Source organism: Rhamphochromis sp. 'chilingali', assembly GCF_963969265.1.
Source record: "Rhamphochromis sp. 'chilingali' genome assembly, chromosome: 6".
Lineage (NCBI taxonomy): Eukaryota > Metazoa > Chordata > Actinopteri > Cichliformes > Cichlidae > Rhamphochromis > Rhamphochromis sp. 'chilingali'.
In genome coordinates this window covers 33,493,573-33,513,930 of record NC_137933.1, presented here as the reverse complement: position 1 = coordinate 33,513,930, position 20,358 = coordinate 33,493,573, and the positions used below count along the sequence as shown (strand labels likewise).

General features: G+C 39.7%; 1 protein-coding gene across 6 annotated transcripts in view; it reads right to left on the bottom strand.

Moving 5' to 3' along the window:
• Positions 1-20,358, bottom strand: part of chd9 (chromodomain helicase DNA binding protein 9) — a 79,354-nt gene that overhangs the window by 14,413 nt on the left and 44,583 nt on the right. For all 6 annotated transcript variants that reach the window (XM_080885576.1, XM_080885578.1, XM_080885577.1 and 3 more), the window contains 19 exons: positions 15,307-15,453; positions 14,033-14,101; positions 13,772-13,827; positions 13,042-13,159; positions 12,604-12,690; positions 12,227-12,364; positions 11,164-11,285; positions 8,708-8,951; positions 6,734-6,910; positions 6,480-6,623; positions 4,854-5,109; positions 4,378-4,588; positions 3,169-3,364; positions 2,662-2,844; positions 1,546-1,731; positions 1,232-1,342; positions 901-1,100; positions 390-589; positions 133-292 (listed from right to left, as the gene is read on the bottom strand). In XM_080885576.1, coding sequence (XP_080741702.1) covers positions 133-292; positions 390-589; positions 901-1,100; positions 1,232-1,342; positions 1,546-1,731; positions 2,662-2,844; positions 3,169-3,364; positions 4,378-4,588; positions 4,854-5,109; positions 6,480-6,623; positions 6,734-6,910; positions 8,708-8,951; positions 11,164-11,285; positions 12,227-12,364; positions 12,604-12,690; positions 13,042-13,159; positions 13,772-13,827; positions 14,033-14,101; positions 15,307-15,453 — 3,005 coding nt within the window. The remainder of the gene's footprint in view (positions 1-132; positions 293-389; positions 590-900; positions 1,101-1,231; positions 1,343-1,545; positions 1,732-2,661; positions 2,845-3,168; positions 3,365-4,377; positions 4,589-4,853; positions 5,110-6,479; positions 6,624-6,733; positions 6,911-8,707; positions 8,952-11,163; positions 11,286-12,226; positions 12,365-12,603; positions 12,691-13,041; positions 13,160-13,771; positions 13,828-14,032; positions 14,102-15,306; positions 15,454-20,358) is intronic.

Genomic DNA, 20,358 nt, shown 5'->3' with positions numbered 1-20,358 from the left:
CATACTCTCTTTTATCTTATAATGCTTTTGAAATAGCAATATAGAACCTCTATATTGTGGTCATTTGGAACATTATTTGTCTTAATTGATGAAACTCAAATTGGATGAAAAGTGCCATAAGTGAATACTTACTTGTTGCAGTGGTGTTTCAGGTGCTTCTTATAGCCATCGTCCTGAAGCATATGCTCAGGGTTGTGCTTCCTGAGCCACTCAGCCTTGTGGATGTCAAAAGAACTAGACTGGGTTTTCATCTTTTTACCCTTTCTCCCCCGAGGAACTGGGGCAGACAAGCCTAGCAAAATAAAAAAGTGTTGTGGTTCAAATTAATTCTTACTACTTACTGATTGTAATAAAGTCAGTAAATGTCGGCTTGAATTGCTGAGACTCACCTAAGTGATTCTGCAACTCCTTTGTGCGTCCATCCTCGGTAGGGGCTATGAGGTCCCACATGAAGCTTTTGATTTTGTCATCTCCACGATAATGGACCAGGCAGTAGGCCAACAAGGCCCTGCAGATGGACTCCACATCCCACTCAGTCAACTGCTTCTTAAAACGGCCATGGTTGAGGATATCCTTCCAACGACCCCATCTGGAAACAGAATGGGAATGCCACACTTAGGAATACTCATTTGAGTATGGAAGCAGACTCTATATACAGTTTGGATAATGTTTTTTAGTGTTAAAGCAAAAATGCATATTGCTGTAATTTATAATCCTGATGGTCTTGTTTGTTTGTATGTATATGGACAAATTCAAGTGGAGATAATAGGATGTTTAATTCAATCTATTACAAATTTTTCAGGAGCCTCTTTGTTGACAAAAATTCAGGTAAGTCCTTCCAAATACCAGCTATGTTATTTAATAGTTAGTATTAGGTTAAACTTATTAAATATATCTTACCCATAGACAAGCAAGTTCTTCTCTACTCTGAAGCACTCTGTGCGGCCATAGCTGTTCAGGCGATCGTAGTTTCGTCTGAGCTTAGGTTTGGTCTCATCGCCGTCACTCTCGCCCTCTGAAAGCTCTGCTAGCTCATCCTTGGTGGCACTAAAGGGCCTTGTCTGCTTTCTGACACGAGGAGTGTCAATGACCAGGCTGTTCTGTAGAGGGGGAAAAAATTTCATGGACTTTATGTCTTTTATGCAGTTAAAAGGGAATAGATGTCCTGTGTATGTCACATTCCAATTATCCATTTCTGTGGATATTGTATCCATTTTAGTCTGGTACTCACTCTGCCATTGACCATATCCATATCAATGTCAGCCTTTTTGGCCCACTTGTCCCAGAAATTAGGGTCATCCAGGGAGATGTCTGTACGGTTTCCAGATGCTACAAAACTGGCCTGAAAGCAGACATCAGAATCACATTAAGTTATAATCATATTTGTTTTTCCCCGTATCCCTGAGTCAGGAATGGGCACAGGTTGAGAATTTTAAATAGCCAGCGATATGCAATCTCCACACTCATGTACACAAAAGGCAATAAAGCTGATGTTAAATCATTTGTACTTAACGAGTTCTATTTATCAGATTTCTTGTTTTTTACCTTGGCAAAAGTGGATCCTCGTCCCTCAGACTCAATGGTAATGGTCTTTGTCCTGCGCTGCAGGATCTGGTCAATGTCCTCCTCACAGAATTTGGCCCCTTCATCCTCCTCATCCATGATTGCCCCGTAGGCCCCACGTCGCAACAGATCTTCAATCGCCTTTTTGGACAGCTGCTGCTGCACAGCCTGTAAGGTAAAGAAAAAAAAATCACATTAAAGTCATGAAACTATAACACTGTTATAATTACATGATAATAGACCTGAAGTCTACAAAATAGACTTCAGGTGTGAAATGGAACCACAGGAGGAATGGCACTACATAATGCATGAGTTGATCAAATCTCCAGTTGACAGAAATAGCACACTAAATGCAGGCACACAGATAGAGCGACAAAAAGCGTGCCGAATTATTAAAATCACAAAATTAGCAGCTATATATCCAACCCCGGCATTTGTTTAGTATGCAGATATGTTCAGTCAAACCAGATGTAGAAAACTGCTAATACATCCTCCTTACTGTTCATATAACTCCCAGGGGACACAAACTGCAGCTAAGCATCCACCTACACACCTCACAGTGTTGACACACTCCCTCACAAACAGATTAGACTAACAGGATCGGTGGAAATTTTAAGAGTGACCTTCACGTTTTAGTTTTTAGTTTTTTGTTGGCTTGACAAGAAAAAATTGGCTTAGTGTCATTTCACATTTGCTACAGTGTCCTCCTAATGTAATTCAGTATCCCGGGTATGTATGTCAAAACTTTTATGTTACTGGAATGGCAGCTGAAAGAAATGCAGCATTGATCTCTTGTCTTTTATAAATGTAATAATTTTCAGGAGATCATTAACTTGTTTCATATCCAGCTTTTCAGAGTTTAAGATGGCAAAGCTGGAGAAGAGAGTGGACGGTGTACTGTTCGTTAACAATAAACAGAACACTTCGATCAAAAAACAAAAAACATGTTATTATAATTTATTTGCATCTCCCCATATGAGGCATTAGTCATTGGCGCTGGGGCTCGTGTAATTCTGCAAGATGGTTTCTAATTTACAAGATTTCAAGATTTAACTACTCATTTCTATTCCAGACCGTATGGACAATTCTCAAACTTACCCCTCCCCCAGTGCCTCCTCCCAGGCTGTTATCTCGGCCACTCATGCTCTGCAACACTGCTTTATCCAAACCCAACTTGAGGCTGGCGCGATCAAACATTTCTCGCTCATATGAGTTCCTGGTGATCAAACGGTACACCTTCACTGCCTTGTTCTGACCGATGCGATGGCAGCGAGCCTGGGCCTGTAAAGTATACAAAAACTGAGGAAACTGCACCGAGCATATAATTTGTTTTAATATCTACACATTGGTTTGACAGACTGCTCTTCTTAAATGACTCATTAAAATGAGATTCAACAAATAACATGTAAGTTGTTTGTGGAATGACTGAGCATTCACAACATGTACTTTTTACTAGACACAGTGTAATGCACTTCCCATGGTGGCTAGTTTTGCTGCCTATTAATTGCACGAGCAGATCTCAGATAACTGTTAGTATGCCACTTTCTCGAAACAGCAATAAAACAAAGTCTACAGCATTTCGCTGAACCCACTGCTGAGTCCTACCTGCAGGTCGTTTTGTGGGTTCCAGTCAGAGTCGAAGATGATGCAGGTGTCTGCTGCTGTGAGGTTGATTCCCAGCCCACCAGCTCTTGTACACAGAAGGAAAACAAAGCGATCTGAGTCAGGCTTACTGAAGCGGTCGATGGCAGCCTGTCGCAGATTTCCACGAACCCGTCCATCAATACGCTCGTACAGATACCTGCAACATAAATGAAATAAATATGATGAATGTTTGTACAATACCTTTTTAAATAGTTTATTCTGAGTTCTTGTACATGGGATCCAGGTATAGTGCTTATCTAATCAAACACCAAAATGTGGGCGTTATTCTTTGACAGCCATATTAATTTATCCATACTCAAAACAAGACCACAGTACTTATGGTCTTCACACTATCAAGTATTCTTGTTTTGTTTTGTATTCCCTTTTTCTTAACCCGAGAAATATAAAACTATTTCTACAAGAGGTGAGTATGCTCTTTCATCCTCGAGTCCACAATCATCCCCTCCTACAATCCTACCCCTTGCTCTTCCTGGGGTTATCCACTTCCACTCAAGAGAAACCTCAGAATCTCCCACTTGTCTAATGTGATGGAGCCCTGAGGGCTTTTGTAACCTACTGCTGAACCCTGTCTGAGGTCTGTGTTGCACAGCACCTCACATGTTTACAATAGCTTGAGGTTTGTTCTAGCTTCTGGTGGGCAGCCAGCAGAAAGAAAGAAGAGAAAGAGAAAGGAAGAGCTAGAACAGGACAGTGAAGGGCTTTAGCTGGAACTTAGTTTGTACACATTAGCTTTATATCTTTGATGAAAGAGAAAAAAAAATAATTCACGTATACTGATTGAAATAGCTCCGTGTATTGCACTCTAAAATTTAAACCTAAAACCCTGTGATGGAACTGAGACATTATCAAGTTACAAATGCTAAAGAGAAGATTAAAATAGCAGGCTGTCGTGTAAAGTGCCTGGCAGTTTGGTGTGATAATTTGACATCTCTTTGAACATAAAGGAAATTAGAAATTTAAACAATGCAGGTAGAAAGGAACATTTAAAACTACTACTAAGTGTACAACTAAAACCTTGTTTGGTTGTGTACAACAGATATGGTGCTTCCTTACTATCAGACTGGATGGAACGAGGTCAAAGGTAAGCGAGTAAGGGTGATATCACATTTGAACTGCAGGACTACAGTTTGTCTAGTTACATCCTGTTACCTTCTCTGAATGAGGTAGTCTTCCAAGATGTCCAGACAGCGGACCATTTGGGAGAAGATGAGCACCTTGTGCCCTCCTGCCTTCATTTTAGGCAGCAATTTGTCAATGAGGACGAGCTTCCCAGCAGACTGCACCATAGCCTGCAGGTGAAAGTCTAGGGCAGTAGGGCTGTGCACTTCCCTGAAGTCTTCTAGGATCTTTTCCTCTGCTCCTGTCATAGCAAAGACATGGGCGCATTAAAAAAAAGTATTGTCAAAATTAATTATTTTATTTAAAGCCGGATTTCGATTCAATGACTGATATTTAAGAGCATAATTATATGAGAAACAATGGTACTTGTGTACCATAAAAAAGCAGATTACAGAAAGAAAGTAAATTGGCTAAATTTGGCTGTTAGCTCTAGAAGGTGAGAACAAAAGCTGTTAGTTTGCAGTTATTACAGAACTTCTTTATTTAAGCTTTCAGCGCTGTCCTACCTTTGATTAGGTAGGGGTGGTTGCAACACTTTCTTAGCTCCATCATAGTGTTGACCAGGTTGGGCATATTTGCCGGGCCAGCTCCTTTAGCCAAGAAAGAAAAATTCTTCTCTAGGATGGCACGGTAGTATTTCTTCTGAATGTTGGTGAGCTCAACTTCAATGATGGTTTCCTCTTTCGGAGCCAACTTCTTCTCCACATCTTCTTTCAAACGACGCAGCATCATAGGCTTCAGGATACCCTGAAGCTTTTGCACCTGTGGGTCACAGAGACAGTTTGAACTCACCTTTGGCAGCTGCTTCTATGCTGCACTTGTTTGGGGTCTAAAAATTGTATGTTTGAAAAGGATACAACTGTAGCTGTGTTGGGTTATAACGAACAGTATTATCCAAGTCATCAAATTTCCATTTTCAAATTTAGATTTATTGCATTTAATAAGTGTATTTTAAAAGTTACAGAGCAGCAAAAAATGAAGAAATTCAATTTCTGTTCCATATCATAGACAGACACGTATCATTACACATGGAAATGTGTATTTCACAAGTATAGCGGGTGATGCAAAGAACCACTAAAAGTAGATAACATACATTATGTAAATAATCACTGGCTAGAAGTGTAACTCGGTGTTAGCTCAGCAGTTGACTGCAAAATTATTTTCATTTCCAGCTACTGTTAAGAAATGCCACAGTGGGGAAACTATTTGCATCATTTGGTGTTAAGCGCAACCATAGTAACACATACAATTTCACTCTTAAAGCAGAAGTCGCTGAAGAGTAAAGCTGATCCAAGCACAGTATTTTATATTACAGAGTCACCTTCTACATATTATCATTATTATTGTAGCTTGCCAAAGAGGTATAATCTAGGCCATCTCATATGTATGTCTAGTAATTTTTCCTTCATCTTATGAAGACCTACATCTCACAAATCATGAATTTGTGCTGTAGTGCAGCATCACGGTGTAGATACTATTACACTCCAAGGACTGGGCCAGCTTTACAAAGTGCTTTTTTTATTACACACCCTGTGCAGGACTTCATTTAATATCAGTTATGCTGTGTGGAGAAAATAAGTCTCCTAACAGCACCAGCAGCTTTTACTATGAAAAGAATTACACATTTCTAAATTTAGTTCCATGTGTTGAACACTGGCTGCTCCACACTTCCACACTCCTGACATTGAGATGTTTTCAGCAGCCTTCCATTGAACACCTCTTTGGTAACACTGACTAAAAATGAAATGCCAAACAGCAGTATGTAGCAGGAAATGCGAAACTGTCACATAGTCCAGCACTGAGCAGTGCAATACCTGTTATCAATTGTTATTATTCATCATGTGTTGGATGTGTGCGTTTTATGACTGTGCCCTAGTTAGAATAGGCTCCAGTTCAACAGTATCTTCACTGATGAGCAGTGTGTTTGAAATTTGGCTGCCCATTCATAAAAAAAATACTGAAACCAACACTGAAAAGAAAGATCTCTTTTAGATTCTGCAAATATTAAGGTGCTGTGTGGAGCCATAAAAGCACAACAACACAACACACATTGATGCAGTTTTTCTCTAAGGTGTATTTTTGTCATGGAGAATAAAACTCTTGAGACAGAATGTGCACATATCTAAGCTCACCTGCTCTTCAGTCTTAAGGTCTCCAAACTCCTGCATGAAGGTGTTTTCAGAAGGGAAGCGTGCCGGCTCCAGAAAGTGAAGCAGGCTGAAGAGCTCTTCCACTGTATTCTGGAGAGGAGTACCTGTCAGCAGGACCTTGTGTTCCTTGAAGAGGACAAGAGTTTAAATGTAAAGTGAAAATTGCTTCAATTGGTATTTCTGAATAAAATTCGGACAATGTGTAATAATTTTCTCTAAGCTCATGATTTATCTACCAGGTTCATGAGCTTGAATCCCTCTAGCAGCTTGCAGTTCTTGTTCTTGAGACGATGGGCCTCATCAATAATAACGCAGCGCCACTCTATGGCATTGAGTTCGGGACAGCCTCCAAGAATCATCTCAAATGTGGTAATAACAGCCTGAAACCTGTAGGCACCACGTATGATACGACCCTGAAGACAAAAAGGGGAGAAGTGTACATATTTCATCCGTTTAGTTAAAATATCGTATTTTATTAGCTGAAGTATGCTCAATGTGTTATGTGATTAAAACAATGTTGTTTTCTATTTACACAAGCACTGAATCTGAAAAAAAATGTACTGGAAAAAGTGCTATAAACAGATGCGCATGAAAGGTACATAGTTCTTCTGACAAAGCTTGTCCTTTTCTGTGTTGACATTAGAAACCTACATATTTGCAACCTTTTTAGCTGTTGACAGCAAACACAGGGTTTCCTTTATTTAGACTTCTCAAACATCAAAAAACATACATTATGGTTAGGAGGCTATCTACAGCATATCCAGTACACAAGCACCTGCCAGTGAGTATTTATTATTTGTTTATTTGTTTGTTTGTCTGGGGAAGCGTTGCTTTCCCCCGCCCCTCCATTTGTATCCATTGCCTTGACAACAGTCCTCAAGGGATACTCAGTTATCCAGTAACCCCCTCCCACAGCCAGCCAGCCAGCCAGCCAGCCAGCCAACAGGCTGCTGTTGAGGAGTCAGCCACTCTGATATGTCTGAGCAGCGATGACAGAGATCTCCCCGTGGGGGCTGCTATGACATCACAGGCTGCCTGGGAGACAGGCTGGTGGCGGCTCCACTCTGTTCTCCTCTCGCCTTAGATTCCTCCTACGGTTCGTCAGAATACTAAAAGGTCCTAACTGCCTGCTGTGACACATCACATGGCCTGCCAACCACATAAAGCTTCTGTTCAAGGCTCACTAACTACCTAGCAGCCTACATATTGTCAGGCACGGGCCCTATTTGGATTCTTGCTATATGCATATCTTAGTATTATAAACCAGATATTTGTTGAAACGCTATCTCTCTCTGAGCAAACCCAAGCTGTTTATAGATTTATATTTTATACAGGCTGACAAAAATCAATACAGCTACAAAGTGATACCTTTTCAAGCGATTCTGAACACAGCCTTGACACAAACCTTACAAACAACTTGCACCAAGCACAGAAATCCACTGTGCTTGAACTGTTGTTTGTTCCTGTCTTACAGCAGATGAGTTTTCCTTGAAAAACATGGTGTTAAATGAGGTTGCTGCACTAGCTATAGGACTGTAAAGGGTATCTGGCGTTTGTGTTGCACACACAATCACGGTTTTCCTGGCTTTTCAATATCCGACTCCTATTGTTATAAGAAGGCCTCCTGCTTTGAAACATATCATTACACTACTCATAGGATTTCATGTTACTGACACAGTGCTGCTGTTTTTTAAAAAGCACTGTGATTACTTTAATCTAAGTGAATCACAGCCTTTCACTCTTAAAAGGTAAGCACAGCAGAATTGAGTTCTGCTTGCCTGTTTTTAAAAAGGAAAAATTAGGTATATATATTAAAATGAACTAAAAGACCTCCAAATCCTTACATTTCTCTATGTGGTTGGTAAGAGAAACAAGCTGGGAGTACCCCTGTGCATCCAGAGCTGATTCCTTTATAGGTCCTTAAGTCTTCTCATAGCCAAAAACAGCCAGCGTGGTGATATACAATCATATTACGGTACCTACTACACATTGGCCAAAACTATATGAAAGGATGCAAGTAATACATAGCACATTTCAGCTTCTTAAAGGGCTCCTTTCTATATTATTCTCTTGATTGTGTGACAGAATAACACTGGTACTTGTAAAATAAGAACTACTGTACTCAAGAGCAATAATTGTGAATTCTTGTGTTGAATCTGCTGTACTCATTTTAAAATGTATTATTTTCTGCACTTGATATATTCATTTACCTGTGCATCCCTGAAATACATCTCATACTGCTGGAGCATCTGCCTGCTGACCATGCTTCCATGGTAAACGATGACATTGAGGTGGGTCCAGGTACGGAACTCCCGCTCCCAGTTGGTGATGGTGGAGAGTGGGGCAATTATGAGAAAGGGCGCTTGGATTCCAACGCGATGGATTTCTTCTAGGAAAGTGATGGACTGTATTGTTTTCCCTAGGCCCATCTCATCTGCCAGGATGCAGTTCCGTCTTAGAAAAGAAAACACAGTGGATTTAGGACAAAAAGAAAGCAGGAGAAAATAAATTCCTTGCTTTGTACAAAAAGTAAAGTAGGTGTGTGGGGGGGTGCAAATGTTTTGAATCTAAGTACTGTATGCAATTTTATCACAAACACAGCGTGGTGTATATTATGAGAAATTCTTCTCTTCTAACAATATACAAAATGTGTACAGATGGCCAGGGGAATAGGTGAAAAGAGGAAGAGCAAGAAAATGAAAGGAAAATGCAGAACTCCGGTGACAATAAAAAACAAACAAAAAAAAAACAAACAAAAAACAGTGAAAACAAGATAATCAGCAGTAATAATAGTCCCAAGATATCATACAGCACACAATGGTAAATGCAACTGCCTCTGCTGCGTGGTGTACTCCAGCTAACCATTTATTCAGCTGTCCAGTGGGTGGGGGTATTATGTCTTGATGCTAATTGCAACGTGCAGATATTCCCACTGGCCTCTTAAGCAGCTCTCTACTTTTGATGAATCTCTCTGCGTAGGCATACACAAACTCCTGCATGCTCACACATAACAAAACCAATTCCCAGGGTTAATGCAAGCGCACTGACACTGTGTTCAGCAGATGTACTGTGCAGCACATCTTTTGAGATTGTAGGCGAAGAAAAGCAAATGTCGCAACAGTATGCACCTTGACAGGAAATTTGACTACCCTCACAGGCCTAAACAAATAATGTGAATACAGAAAAACACAAGATGGTCCCACACACGCAGGATTCAAAGCAAGATAAATCATTCATTATTTATTATCTGCAATGCCAATACACCCAAAAGACCTCTTCTTGAAACACAAAATGTATGTAAAATAAATAAAATATACTACAGTATCCTGAACTGATGGACGTTTCTGTTATTAATCCAATTTGCACTGATACAAATAGAGCAAAGAAAACAACAAACAAACCTCTTTGTACAACGCTAAACAGATTAGCAACACTACATATTATATCCCCAAAAGAGACCACAGAATTGGATAAGCACATCTCTGAAGTATAAAAAACAAAATATTATTACCTTTATGAAATTAGGGCACATTACATAACCACTGCAATTTGTGATGTGTATGAAATTATATGCCTTTATTTTTATAAAACAATGGTTCCATAATTAAATTTGATCTCACTTAAATTAAAAAGAAGCGTGTGTGGGGGGCTCTGTGCAACGCGTCATACAGTTGACTGCTTTTGGTTTGAATCATATCTATGAAATAGACTCCAATTTGTTCATGTAAATGGAGAGTCCTCTTCAAACACCATAGGTTAATTATGGAGTTCCACAGAGTCACGTGCTAGGGTCAATTCCTTTTACATTATATATGCTTCCCTTAGGCAATATCATGTATCATAGCATACATTTTTATTGCTTTGCAGGTAATACCCAACATTATCCATTAAGCAAGATAGCACACACCAATTAGTTAAACTGCAGGAATGCCTTAAAGACTTAAAGACCTGGATGATTTTCAAATTTTCTGCTTCTAAATTCAGATAAAACTGAGGTTATTGTACTCGCCCCAAAAATCTTAGAAACGTGTTATCTAACCAAATGCTTACTCTGGATGTCATTACCTTGGCCTCCAGTAACACTGTGAAGAATCTTGGAGCCATTTTTGACCATTTAATGTGCATAACAAACAATACGTAGGAGTACTTTATTATATTTGTGCACTCTCTCTAAAATTGGAAATACCCTGTTTCAGAGTGATGCTGAAAAACTAGTTCATGCATTTATTACTTCTAGACTGGACTATTGTAATTCAGTATTAGTAGGCCCTCCTAAAACTCCTTGAAAAGCCTTCAGCTGATCCAAAATGCTACAGCAAGAATATTAACAGGGACTTGGAAAAGAGAGCATATTTCGCTCATGTTGGCTTGGATCTTGTTAAATCATGTCAAATCTTATCAAACAGGTTTCTTTAACACGGCAATGACTTCAATGGAATGAAATGCTCTCCAGGTTTTCTATTGGGCTGTGATATTGCAACCCAATAGAGCATCTCTGGGGTGTGGCTGAGTGGGAGATTAACATCATGGATATCCAGCTGACAACTACAAAAACTACATGATGGCATAATTTCTGTACTGTGATACCAGTTAAAAGCTATTTGGGTTTTTCACAATAGCTGCAGATTTTTTACAGGTATGCATACTCACAGTGCTTAAAACTAACCTGTTGTACCAGTTGAAAAGAAGCCAGTTGACTCCTTCTAGCTGGTAGTCCCTGAGGCTGTTGCCATTCCTGTATTGCCTCGATTGTTCCCTCTTCTTCCACAGATTGGCAGGAGGACGCTCCTAAGTGACATATATGGCAGATTGGAAGTTAACTTTACATTTTTGATGAACACTTTTCCATAGAACGTAAATATTACAAATGCATGACACAATTTCTTATACATAATGTTAGCATTATGACCGTACAATTGACTGGCACCCCATCCAGGGTGTACTATAGCCGAGATAGGCTAAAGGATCTGTAACTTATACAATAGTAAATTGGATGTGGAGCTAGCATTAGTGTTCATAAGCAAAATGTTGGTTATTCAAGCAAACTGGAGAATGACATTGGTTTAGAATATATAAAAAATAAGGAAATCCAGCAGTGTGACATACATGCAATATAAAAACAAAATCTCCAGCACGCCAACCTTTCTGCATCTGCAAACCTATATGGTAACATTGCACGCAAAAAGATATACACACAGGTGTAGAGGTGTAAAAACTGACCTATTGTTACAACCACAGGTATGCAAAGTGTGAACTATTGTAGTGGACAGGGAAATAAAAGACGAAAGATAACCTGAAACAAAAACTGTCAGTCTTCATAGTACAAGTTACACGACTGATCTCTGTGTAGTCTAGTTATAAATACAACAGTTTGTTTCTCAATAAAGGGGAACTATAGAGTATGATAAAAAACAAAAACAAAAAAACATTGTTCTCTTTGAAGATTCGTCTATTTTGTTTCTCCTAATTTTGACTTCCGTCTGTTCAGTACGTCTTGTGAATCTTCAATAGAAAATGTTTTCCTAGTTTTACCTTTCCAATAAAAACATCATTCACTGATGTTGAAGTGACTGACAGCAGGGGTTTGTCTTTCAAGCTCGCTCATACCCCTGTGTGAGTGTTGTCTTATTTAGATCACTGTAATATGTGTGTACACGCACACGCGCAAGAGTGATAAAGAAACATGGAAATACAGCGATAACTGAAGAAGGCTGGCAGGCACAACTTACCACCCTGCGTGAGTCTGGCTTGGCTGCCTGCAGCTGCTCAAACTCCTCAATCTTGCTCTGATCTACATCGTCCTTCAGCTCCCAGGTGCTGTCTTCATAAGGCAGAGAGCACCACTTCACCAGGTAGTACACCACTTCCTGTAACAAGCAGAGGAGGATTAGCACTGAAAAAGACTAGAGTGAGGCCAAGCTTTGCTTTTACAATATTAACAAAGGCTGCAAGGAAGCCCATTAGGATGGCCTTGGGCATTTCTGAGATACAAAGACATTGCTAGAGTGGAGAATCTTTTGAAAGGAACAAAACCAAGAAAACCGTTCAGGAACTTACACAAATACAGAACTCACGTATGTGATGAAATGAAAAAGGATTCGCTTACCTCTCTTGTATCTTTGTCCTCGCAATATGACACCTCCAGCACTCTATCTACTTCTACATAGTCAGGGTTAAATGGCTCCTCTTCCATCTGAGCGAGACAGAAGGAAAACACAAAAGGAAATGAAAAAGATTAAATAAAGGGAATAAACCAAAGTGCCCACTCACCATCTGGAAACTGAGATAAACATTATATTGTATCAAATGAGTGAGTAAAGAGACTCAAATATATGCACGCAGATGTGTACTGAACGTGCAGTTGCATCCTAAAAGACACACCAAATTGTGGAGACACGCACACCCACTTATAGAAATGTCCTCGACAAAAAGACCCCCCCCCCCCCCCAAAAATAAATAAAAATAAATAAATAATAACCAAATATTTGTGTCGACACGGGTAGTACAGTACGTCCCCAGACACAAACCAGTCGCACATCCTTACATCTGCAAAGAAGAGTGCCCTCTGTGCCTGTTTCATCTTGAAGCGTTTGATCTTCTGCTGAATCCTCTTGTCCTTCTCCAGCTGCTGTTCTGTGGCCCACTCACAGTGTAGGTAGGAGCTGACACACACACACACACACACACACACACACACACACACACACACACACACACACACAAGTTCAGTAAGGTAAGGGACTCTTGCAATCACCTAAACAGCATCTGGGGGAATTGCTGAGGCCAGCAGGTGTGATCACAGATTGCAGATGTGGTCACAGTATCCACTGGCATGCTGTTCTCAGTCATATTTGTTTAGAAATATTAAAGTGTTTTCACATTCATATTTCCATCCTCGTTATCATTTGGCTGTGAAATGATGGATGTGATCTGGCTGATGACAGATTATCTGCCACACACAAAAAAAAATTCTGGGAAGCTGAGTATGACACTTAAATCTTAATTTCCAAAACATTAAAACTGATAATTTGGTGTGTGAATACGCTAGAATTTGTATTCTTCTTTATTAACAGAAAAAACAGTCATCATAACATTGAGGACACGACAATACTAAAAGTTGTCCCATGCATGCCTGTGATGTACTGACATTTGAAATGTCAAAAGTTCTTAATTACATCCTCTAGCTTTCATGTTGCCTCTGTCTCTATAGATATATCTATAGACAAAAACATATTTGCCACTAACCACCCAGAAACTACATATGAATAACTTACTAGTTTTTGTATTTTACAAAAAACTCTTCCACCTCAATGACCACTCCTGGAGAGACCTAAAGAAAAAGAATGCAAAAACATAACAATGAGAAGCAATGCTTTCATTTAGTGCTATAATAAGGGGGAAAAAAAACATAATACAACAATACAACTCAATACATAGTCCCAAAAATCTATTAAGCTAAAAATTTGCAAGAGAAGCTTTTATCACAACTGTACAATGGTTAAAAAATAAGGCAAAACAACAAATTAAATATTTACCTCCTTCTTAGCAATACGAGAAGACATGATTTTGTCAACAACAGCAGCATCCTCTTCACTGGGATTCTCCTAGAGAGAACATGATATGGTTAATGTCAACTGATAAATTCATAACAGTCACCCCAGAGCATTAAGTTGCATAAATGTCTTCATAATATGATAACAAAAACAAACACCAGATGCTCTCTTACGCTTTACACATCATAAATTACTTTGTCAAATTTGTGATTCTGCATTACATAAAAATATCCCAGAACTGAAAAAAACAGTTTTAGACAACAGAAATTAGAGGACAACTAATTTTATTTTTAAGCATTAAAATGTTTCTGTGGCCCTTTCTAACTTCTGTGCTGTTGCATCTAAATCATAAAAAAAGGACAGTGAATATTATCCTTCTTCTTTTTAAAAGCCTTACTGCAGGGGTCCTGGTTTGTACGTCACAGTGTGTTGTTGAAAAGAACAGGCTATTCAGCAGAGCAAGCAGTCCTATTGTTTTTTGTTTCGTTTTGTTTTTTTACTGAGTGTGTTTGTGTTCTTTTATGGTACAAAAATAAGATCTTCCCAACAATGTTTATGTGCATTATTTCCACAAACAATTCTATTTCTTTTCAAGTCAAAACTCTTAATACATGTGAAAAAGAGAGACAAGACCAAAGTGGAGAGGTTTGGTCATAGACCAAAGCACCATGGTTGACAAAAATCAAACAGCATATCAGCACAAACACCTCATACCAACTGTTAAGAGCAAGTTGGAGGGACAATTATTTGGGCTTGTTTTAAGGCCACAGGACATGAGCACCATGCAGTCACCAAGTCGACCACAAACTCCCCTGTATACCAAAGTATTCTAGAGCCAAATGTTAGACCATCTGCCCAACAGTTAAAATCTTGGTCTAAAATGGGTCATTGGACCATGATCCCAAACACACCAGCAACTTTACAATAGAGTAACTGGAAAAGAACCAAGTTGTTGCAGTTGCTCAGTACAGACTTTAACCCAATTCAAATACTGTGGCGGGACCTTAAGATAGCTGTGCATAAACAAATTCCCACAAACCTGATAAAACCATGCAGAAAATAAGTTACTTCAAGTTATTGCTGCTAAAGATGGTTCTACCAGCTAGTCAATCATAGGGTGTACTGTATCTTTTTCACAAATGCAACATCCACTGATTCCAGTTAATACACTGAAGCTGTATTTTCCCATTTATGTTATAACTGAAACAACTGAAATTAAACGTGTTTCCCACAGAGTTATATGCAGAATTACTTACTACAAATAGCTGAAGAGCGGGTTCCTTGGATGCTGCAGTATTGGTTTTCTTGGCTTTGACAATAACCTTGACTTCTTCATCTGACAACCTGGTCTCCAGCTCTTCAGCATACTTCTTCCTCTTCACCTGTCGATTAGACCGCCTCTTCTAAAAAATTATAAGATATAAGCCAAAAAAAGGAGTAAGAAGCACATTTACACAAAAGACAAAACAAAGTAATCTCAAATACTTCATTAATCAATTTTGAAACTGCAAAATAAAATTGGTAATTAATGACTGCTTCACATGAAAATTTCCCATATGGCTCTAAGACTGAAGATTTGATCAAGACTGAGCAGATGTTTTCTAACAGAATCTTGAGCATGGACTCATTTCATTCTTAACTAGTGTGCCTGTTACAAACCAAAGCAACAATGTAACTACATCACATAGGTCGCCAAAGCAAGGTAATAAACTTAGCTAAAGAAAACACAAAGAAAAAAAACGCTATATGATCAGGTTCATGATTGACGTATTATCAAGGCTCAGAGTGTCCTAGGGCTGTTCGATGTATATATATCGGATGACGATATAAAAAGGTCTATCGTTTCATTTTACGTTATCGTTTGTTTCGTGGTGTCGCAAAATAAACTGTTTACGGTGTTGTGCCAAAAAGTGATTTCCAGTGTTTCTGTGTATTTTTTATGTGTAATATCTTTACGTATGTTCGTAAAGATTCCAGTCAGCCTGGAATCCAGAGCCACACCACTGTGCCAGCCTCTCTCTTCACATGTTGCCTCCTGTGAGATTCCTGACACCCCTCCCCCACCCATCACCTTCACTCAATACCAGGTTGAGATGCAAATGAGGAGACTTCACTCAGGCAAGTCTGCTGGACCAGACGGAGTGAGTCCCCTTGTCCTCAAGGCCTGTGCCCCCCAGCTGTGTGGAGTCTTTCATAAACTGTTTATGCTGAGTCTGAGTCTGCAGAGGGTCCCGGTGATGTGGAAGACATCATGCCTCGTCCCTGTACCAAAGACGCCTCGTCCCAGTGGCCCCCAGGATTACAGGCCCGTGGCACTGACCTCCCACATCATGAAGACCCTGGAAAGGCTCATCCTGGACCAGCTGCGACCCATAGTAAGACCACATCTGGATCCCCTTCAGTTCGCTTATCAGCCTCGTCTCGGAACAGAGGACGCCATCATCTACCTGCTCAATCGTGTCTACACCCATCTGGACCAGCCGGCGAGCACTGTGAGGGTCATGTTTTTTGACTTTTCCAGTGCTTTCAACACCATCAGGCCGACCCTCCTGGGTGATAAGTTAGCAGCGATGCAGGTGGATGCTTCTCTGGTGTCCTGGATTGTTGATTACCTGACAGGAAGACCACAATATGTACGTCTCCCACAGTGTGTGTCTGACAAGGTGATTAGCAACACAGGGGCACCACAAGGGACTGTCCTCTCCCCCTTCCTCTTCACCCTCTACACCACAGACTTCAGCCACTGCACAGAGACCTGCCATCTTCAGAAGTTTTCTGATGACTCTGCGGTGGTTGGATGCATCAGCAGGGATGATGAGACAGAGTACCGGGCTGTGGTCGACTCCTTTGTCACGTGGTGTGAGCAGAATCATCTGCAGCTCAACGTGGCAAAGACCAAGGAACTGATCGTGGACTTCAGGAAGACCAGGAAACACTTGACCCCTGTTTCAATCCAGGGGGTCAGTGTTGACATTGTGGAGGACTATAAATACCTTGGAGTACACATTGACAATAAACTGGACTGGGCTAAAAACACCACAGCACTTTACAGGAAGGGCCAGAGTCGTCTCTATTTTTTGAGGCGACTGAGGTCCTTCAACATCTGCCAGAAAATGCTGAGGATTTTCTATGAGTCTGTGGTGGCCAGTGCGATCCTCTATGCTGTTGCATGCTGGGGGAGCAGGCTGAGGGTCGCAGATGCTAACAGACTTAATAAACTGATCCGTAAGGCCAGCAATGTTGTGGGGATGGAGCTGGACTCCCTCAAGGTGGTGTCGGAGAGGCGGATGCTGTCCAAGATAAAGACAATGTTGGATAACACCTCCCACCCACTCCATGACATGTTGGTCAGTCACAGGAGCTCGTTCAGTGAGAGACTGAGATTACCGAAAAGCACCACTGAACGACACAGGAAATCATTCCTGCCTGTGGCCATCTCCCTGTACAACGCATCCACTTAACACACTGTTTGCTGCTACAACTACACATGTTTCTTTTCCAAATATTTATTTGTAAGTGACTTATGTATGTATGTATGTATATATATGTATATATTGTACTATTCTTAGTTAGCGTATTGTCTGTCTTGTCTTAATGTTGGTTTAAAATGGAGCACTGTAACAAAAAATAATTTCCCCCAGGGATCAATAAAGTATTCTGATTCTGATTCTGATTCTGAAATAGACTTCGGTGAACAGGGGATACAAAGGGGTTACATAAAGAATTAAAAAATTATCTGTTTTTTAAGTATCTTTACAACTTGTACTTACATTATAACCAATCCGGTCCTTTATCCCCACTTAAAATATTTTTACAGAACTATTGTAATATTTGCTGCCATTTCTGCTGTCCTGTTGGGCAACTTACTCTTACAAAATACATTTTTAATGTTAATGAGATTTTTTTTACTGCATAAATAAAGGTTATATAAAAGTCGCTGCCAAAAACTGATTGCGGCTTGTATCTTGCTACACGAATGTTGTTTGTGGCTCAAGATGACTTTATGTCATCCATAAGGGATGCATTTGACATATGTTTAACATATTATAGCCCAACAAGTTACTTATAGCACTTTAAATATGAGCAATCGCTTTTTGGCAAATACCGGAAATCAGTTTTTGGCAGACAATCACTTTTTGGCACAACAACGGCAATATTTTTTCATCGTTTTGATGGTCACTGTAGTGGCTATATTAATTACTTAAAGTTCTCTCTTTCTCTTATATTTTATATAACCACACTATGGACGGACAAGTGCCTGTTTTTATGCATTGTGGTTAGCAACAACAACGGTAACAGCATCGCGTGTCCGCTTGTTTATGTTCCACATAAACCTTTCACAATAAAGCTCAAGATCCTGTTGAGACTTTTCAAAATAAACTGAATCACGTGAAAGAGCAGATTATTTACGGATGAAAATTTAAAAAAGAGCCGCCAGGTGCTAAAAAAATAAACCTTAGACTCAAACGTTAGAACGCCGTGTAATAAATACAAAGAAAACGGCGGCCTTTACAACTTATGTGTAAAAATGTATAGTTTCATGCATCGGTTAAAACACTCGACTCCAGCTACATGACGCGCAGCTGGAAACACTTCCTGCAAGACGAGCTGCCCGAGATTCACAGAAAATGTTAAATTTTTGTGATTTATATATCGTTATCAGGACGATAGATTTCTTATATCGGGATATGATATTTTGGTCATATCGTACAGCCCTAGAGTGTCCCACTGCTTAGTTAAGGCAAATTACACATGCATTTACGCTTAGTGTGATTTAAACAGACAGCAACAAAATCTACAAACTATTTTAAAGTTGTGACTAATGAGCATGCTTTTACTCATATAAATCCCTGCCAGTACTTCCAACATTTTATTATTAGAATTTAGAATAAGATTAGAAAAGCATTAGGCTAACAATCAGGTCTACTGTCAAATATATTTTCTTTAATATTCTATGATCACAGATGTTATCCTTCTTGCTGGTTGAAAACACAAATGGCAAAAGCTAGGGCTGTGCGATATGACCAAAATCTCATATCCCGATATAAAACATCTATCGTCCTGATAACGACACAAATCACAAAAATTTAACATTTTCTGTAAACTCTGTGAATCTCGGGTAGCTGAAGTTTTTCCAGCTGGGTGTCGTGTACCTGGAGTCGAGTGTTTTAACTGATGCATGAAACTATACATTTTTAGACATAGGTTGTAACGGCCGCCGTTTTCTTTGTGAGTGTTTATTACACAGCGTGCTGCGGGGGAAAGCCTGTTCTAATGTTTGAGTCTAAGGTTTATTTTTTAGCACCCGAAGGCTCTTTTTTGCTTCTCATCTATAAATACTCTGCATACTTTTTCATGTGATTCAGTTTATTTTGAAAAGTCTCAACAGGATCTTGAGCTTTATTGTGAAAGGTTTACCTGGAAAATAAACAAGCGGACACGCGATGATTTTACCGTCGTTGTTGCCAATGACAGCACATAAAAACAGGCGCTTGTCCATCCGTAGTGTGGTTATATTAAATAAAAGAGAAAGAGAGAATTTTAAGAAATTAATATAGTCACTACAGTGACCATCAAAACGATGAAAAAATATTGCCATAAATAGTTTATTTTGCGACACCACGAAGCATAAAATGAAACAATAGATGTTTTTATATCGTCATCCGATATACATCATTATATCGAACAGTCCTAGCAAAAGCACTTAACATTTATACATTTCCCTGTTCAAAATGATAATATAGAGTTTTCCATTGTGCAGGCCATTGCCCAACATAACCTATTACTGGCCTTACGTTACTAAAACCAAGTCAAAGTCCAGAAAAATATCCTTAAAATCAGAAAAAAACGTGCTCTAAAATCCGGCTTCTTTCTATTCCTTCCTGTCAAGCCTTTATAATTATCATATGCGTGGGCAGCTGCATCCTGCATCAATACACGAGCCCCTCCTAATGATAATATGTAGTTAATTAGGAATAAATGCCACTGAGCCACAGTTAATTAGGTGTGCAGCACAGTATTCCCGTGGAGATATACCCTCACATTCACAAACCCAAACTGACCAGAAGCTGGAGACTCAAACCTGCCGCATGCCACAACAATAGGAGCGAGCCCCTGAGGAGATCATGCTCCTGTTCCAGCCGGCGGCCAAGCTACTTCAACCTCTTCCACAAGATCATCATAAATGAGTCATCCACCGACTATTTTAATTAAGTCCTGGGGTGCCACTTAGCGGGCGTAATTATATCATACAACACACTGTAGTTAGTGGGGTGTCGTCCCCAGTCATTCATTCATGTCACTCATAA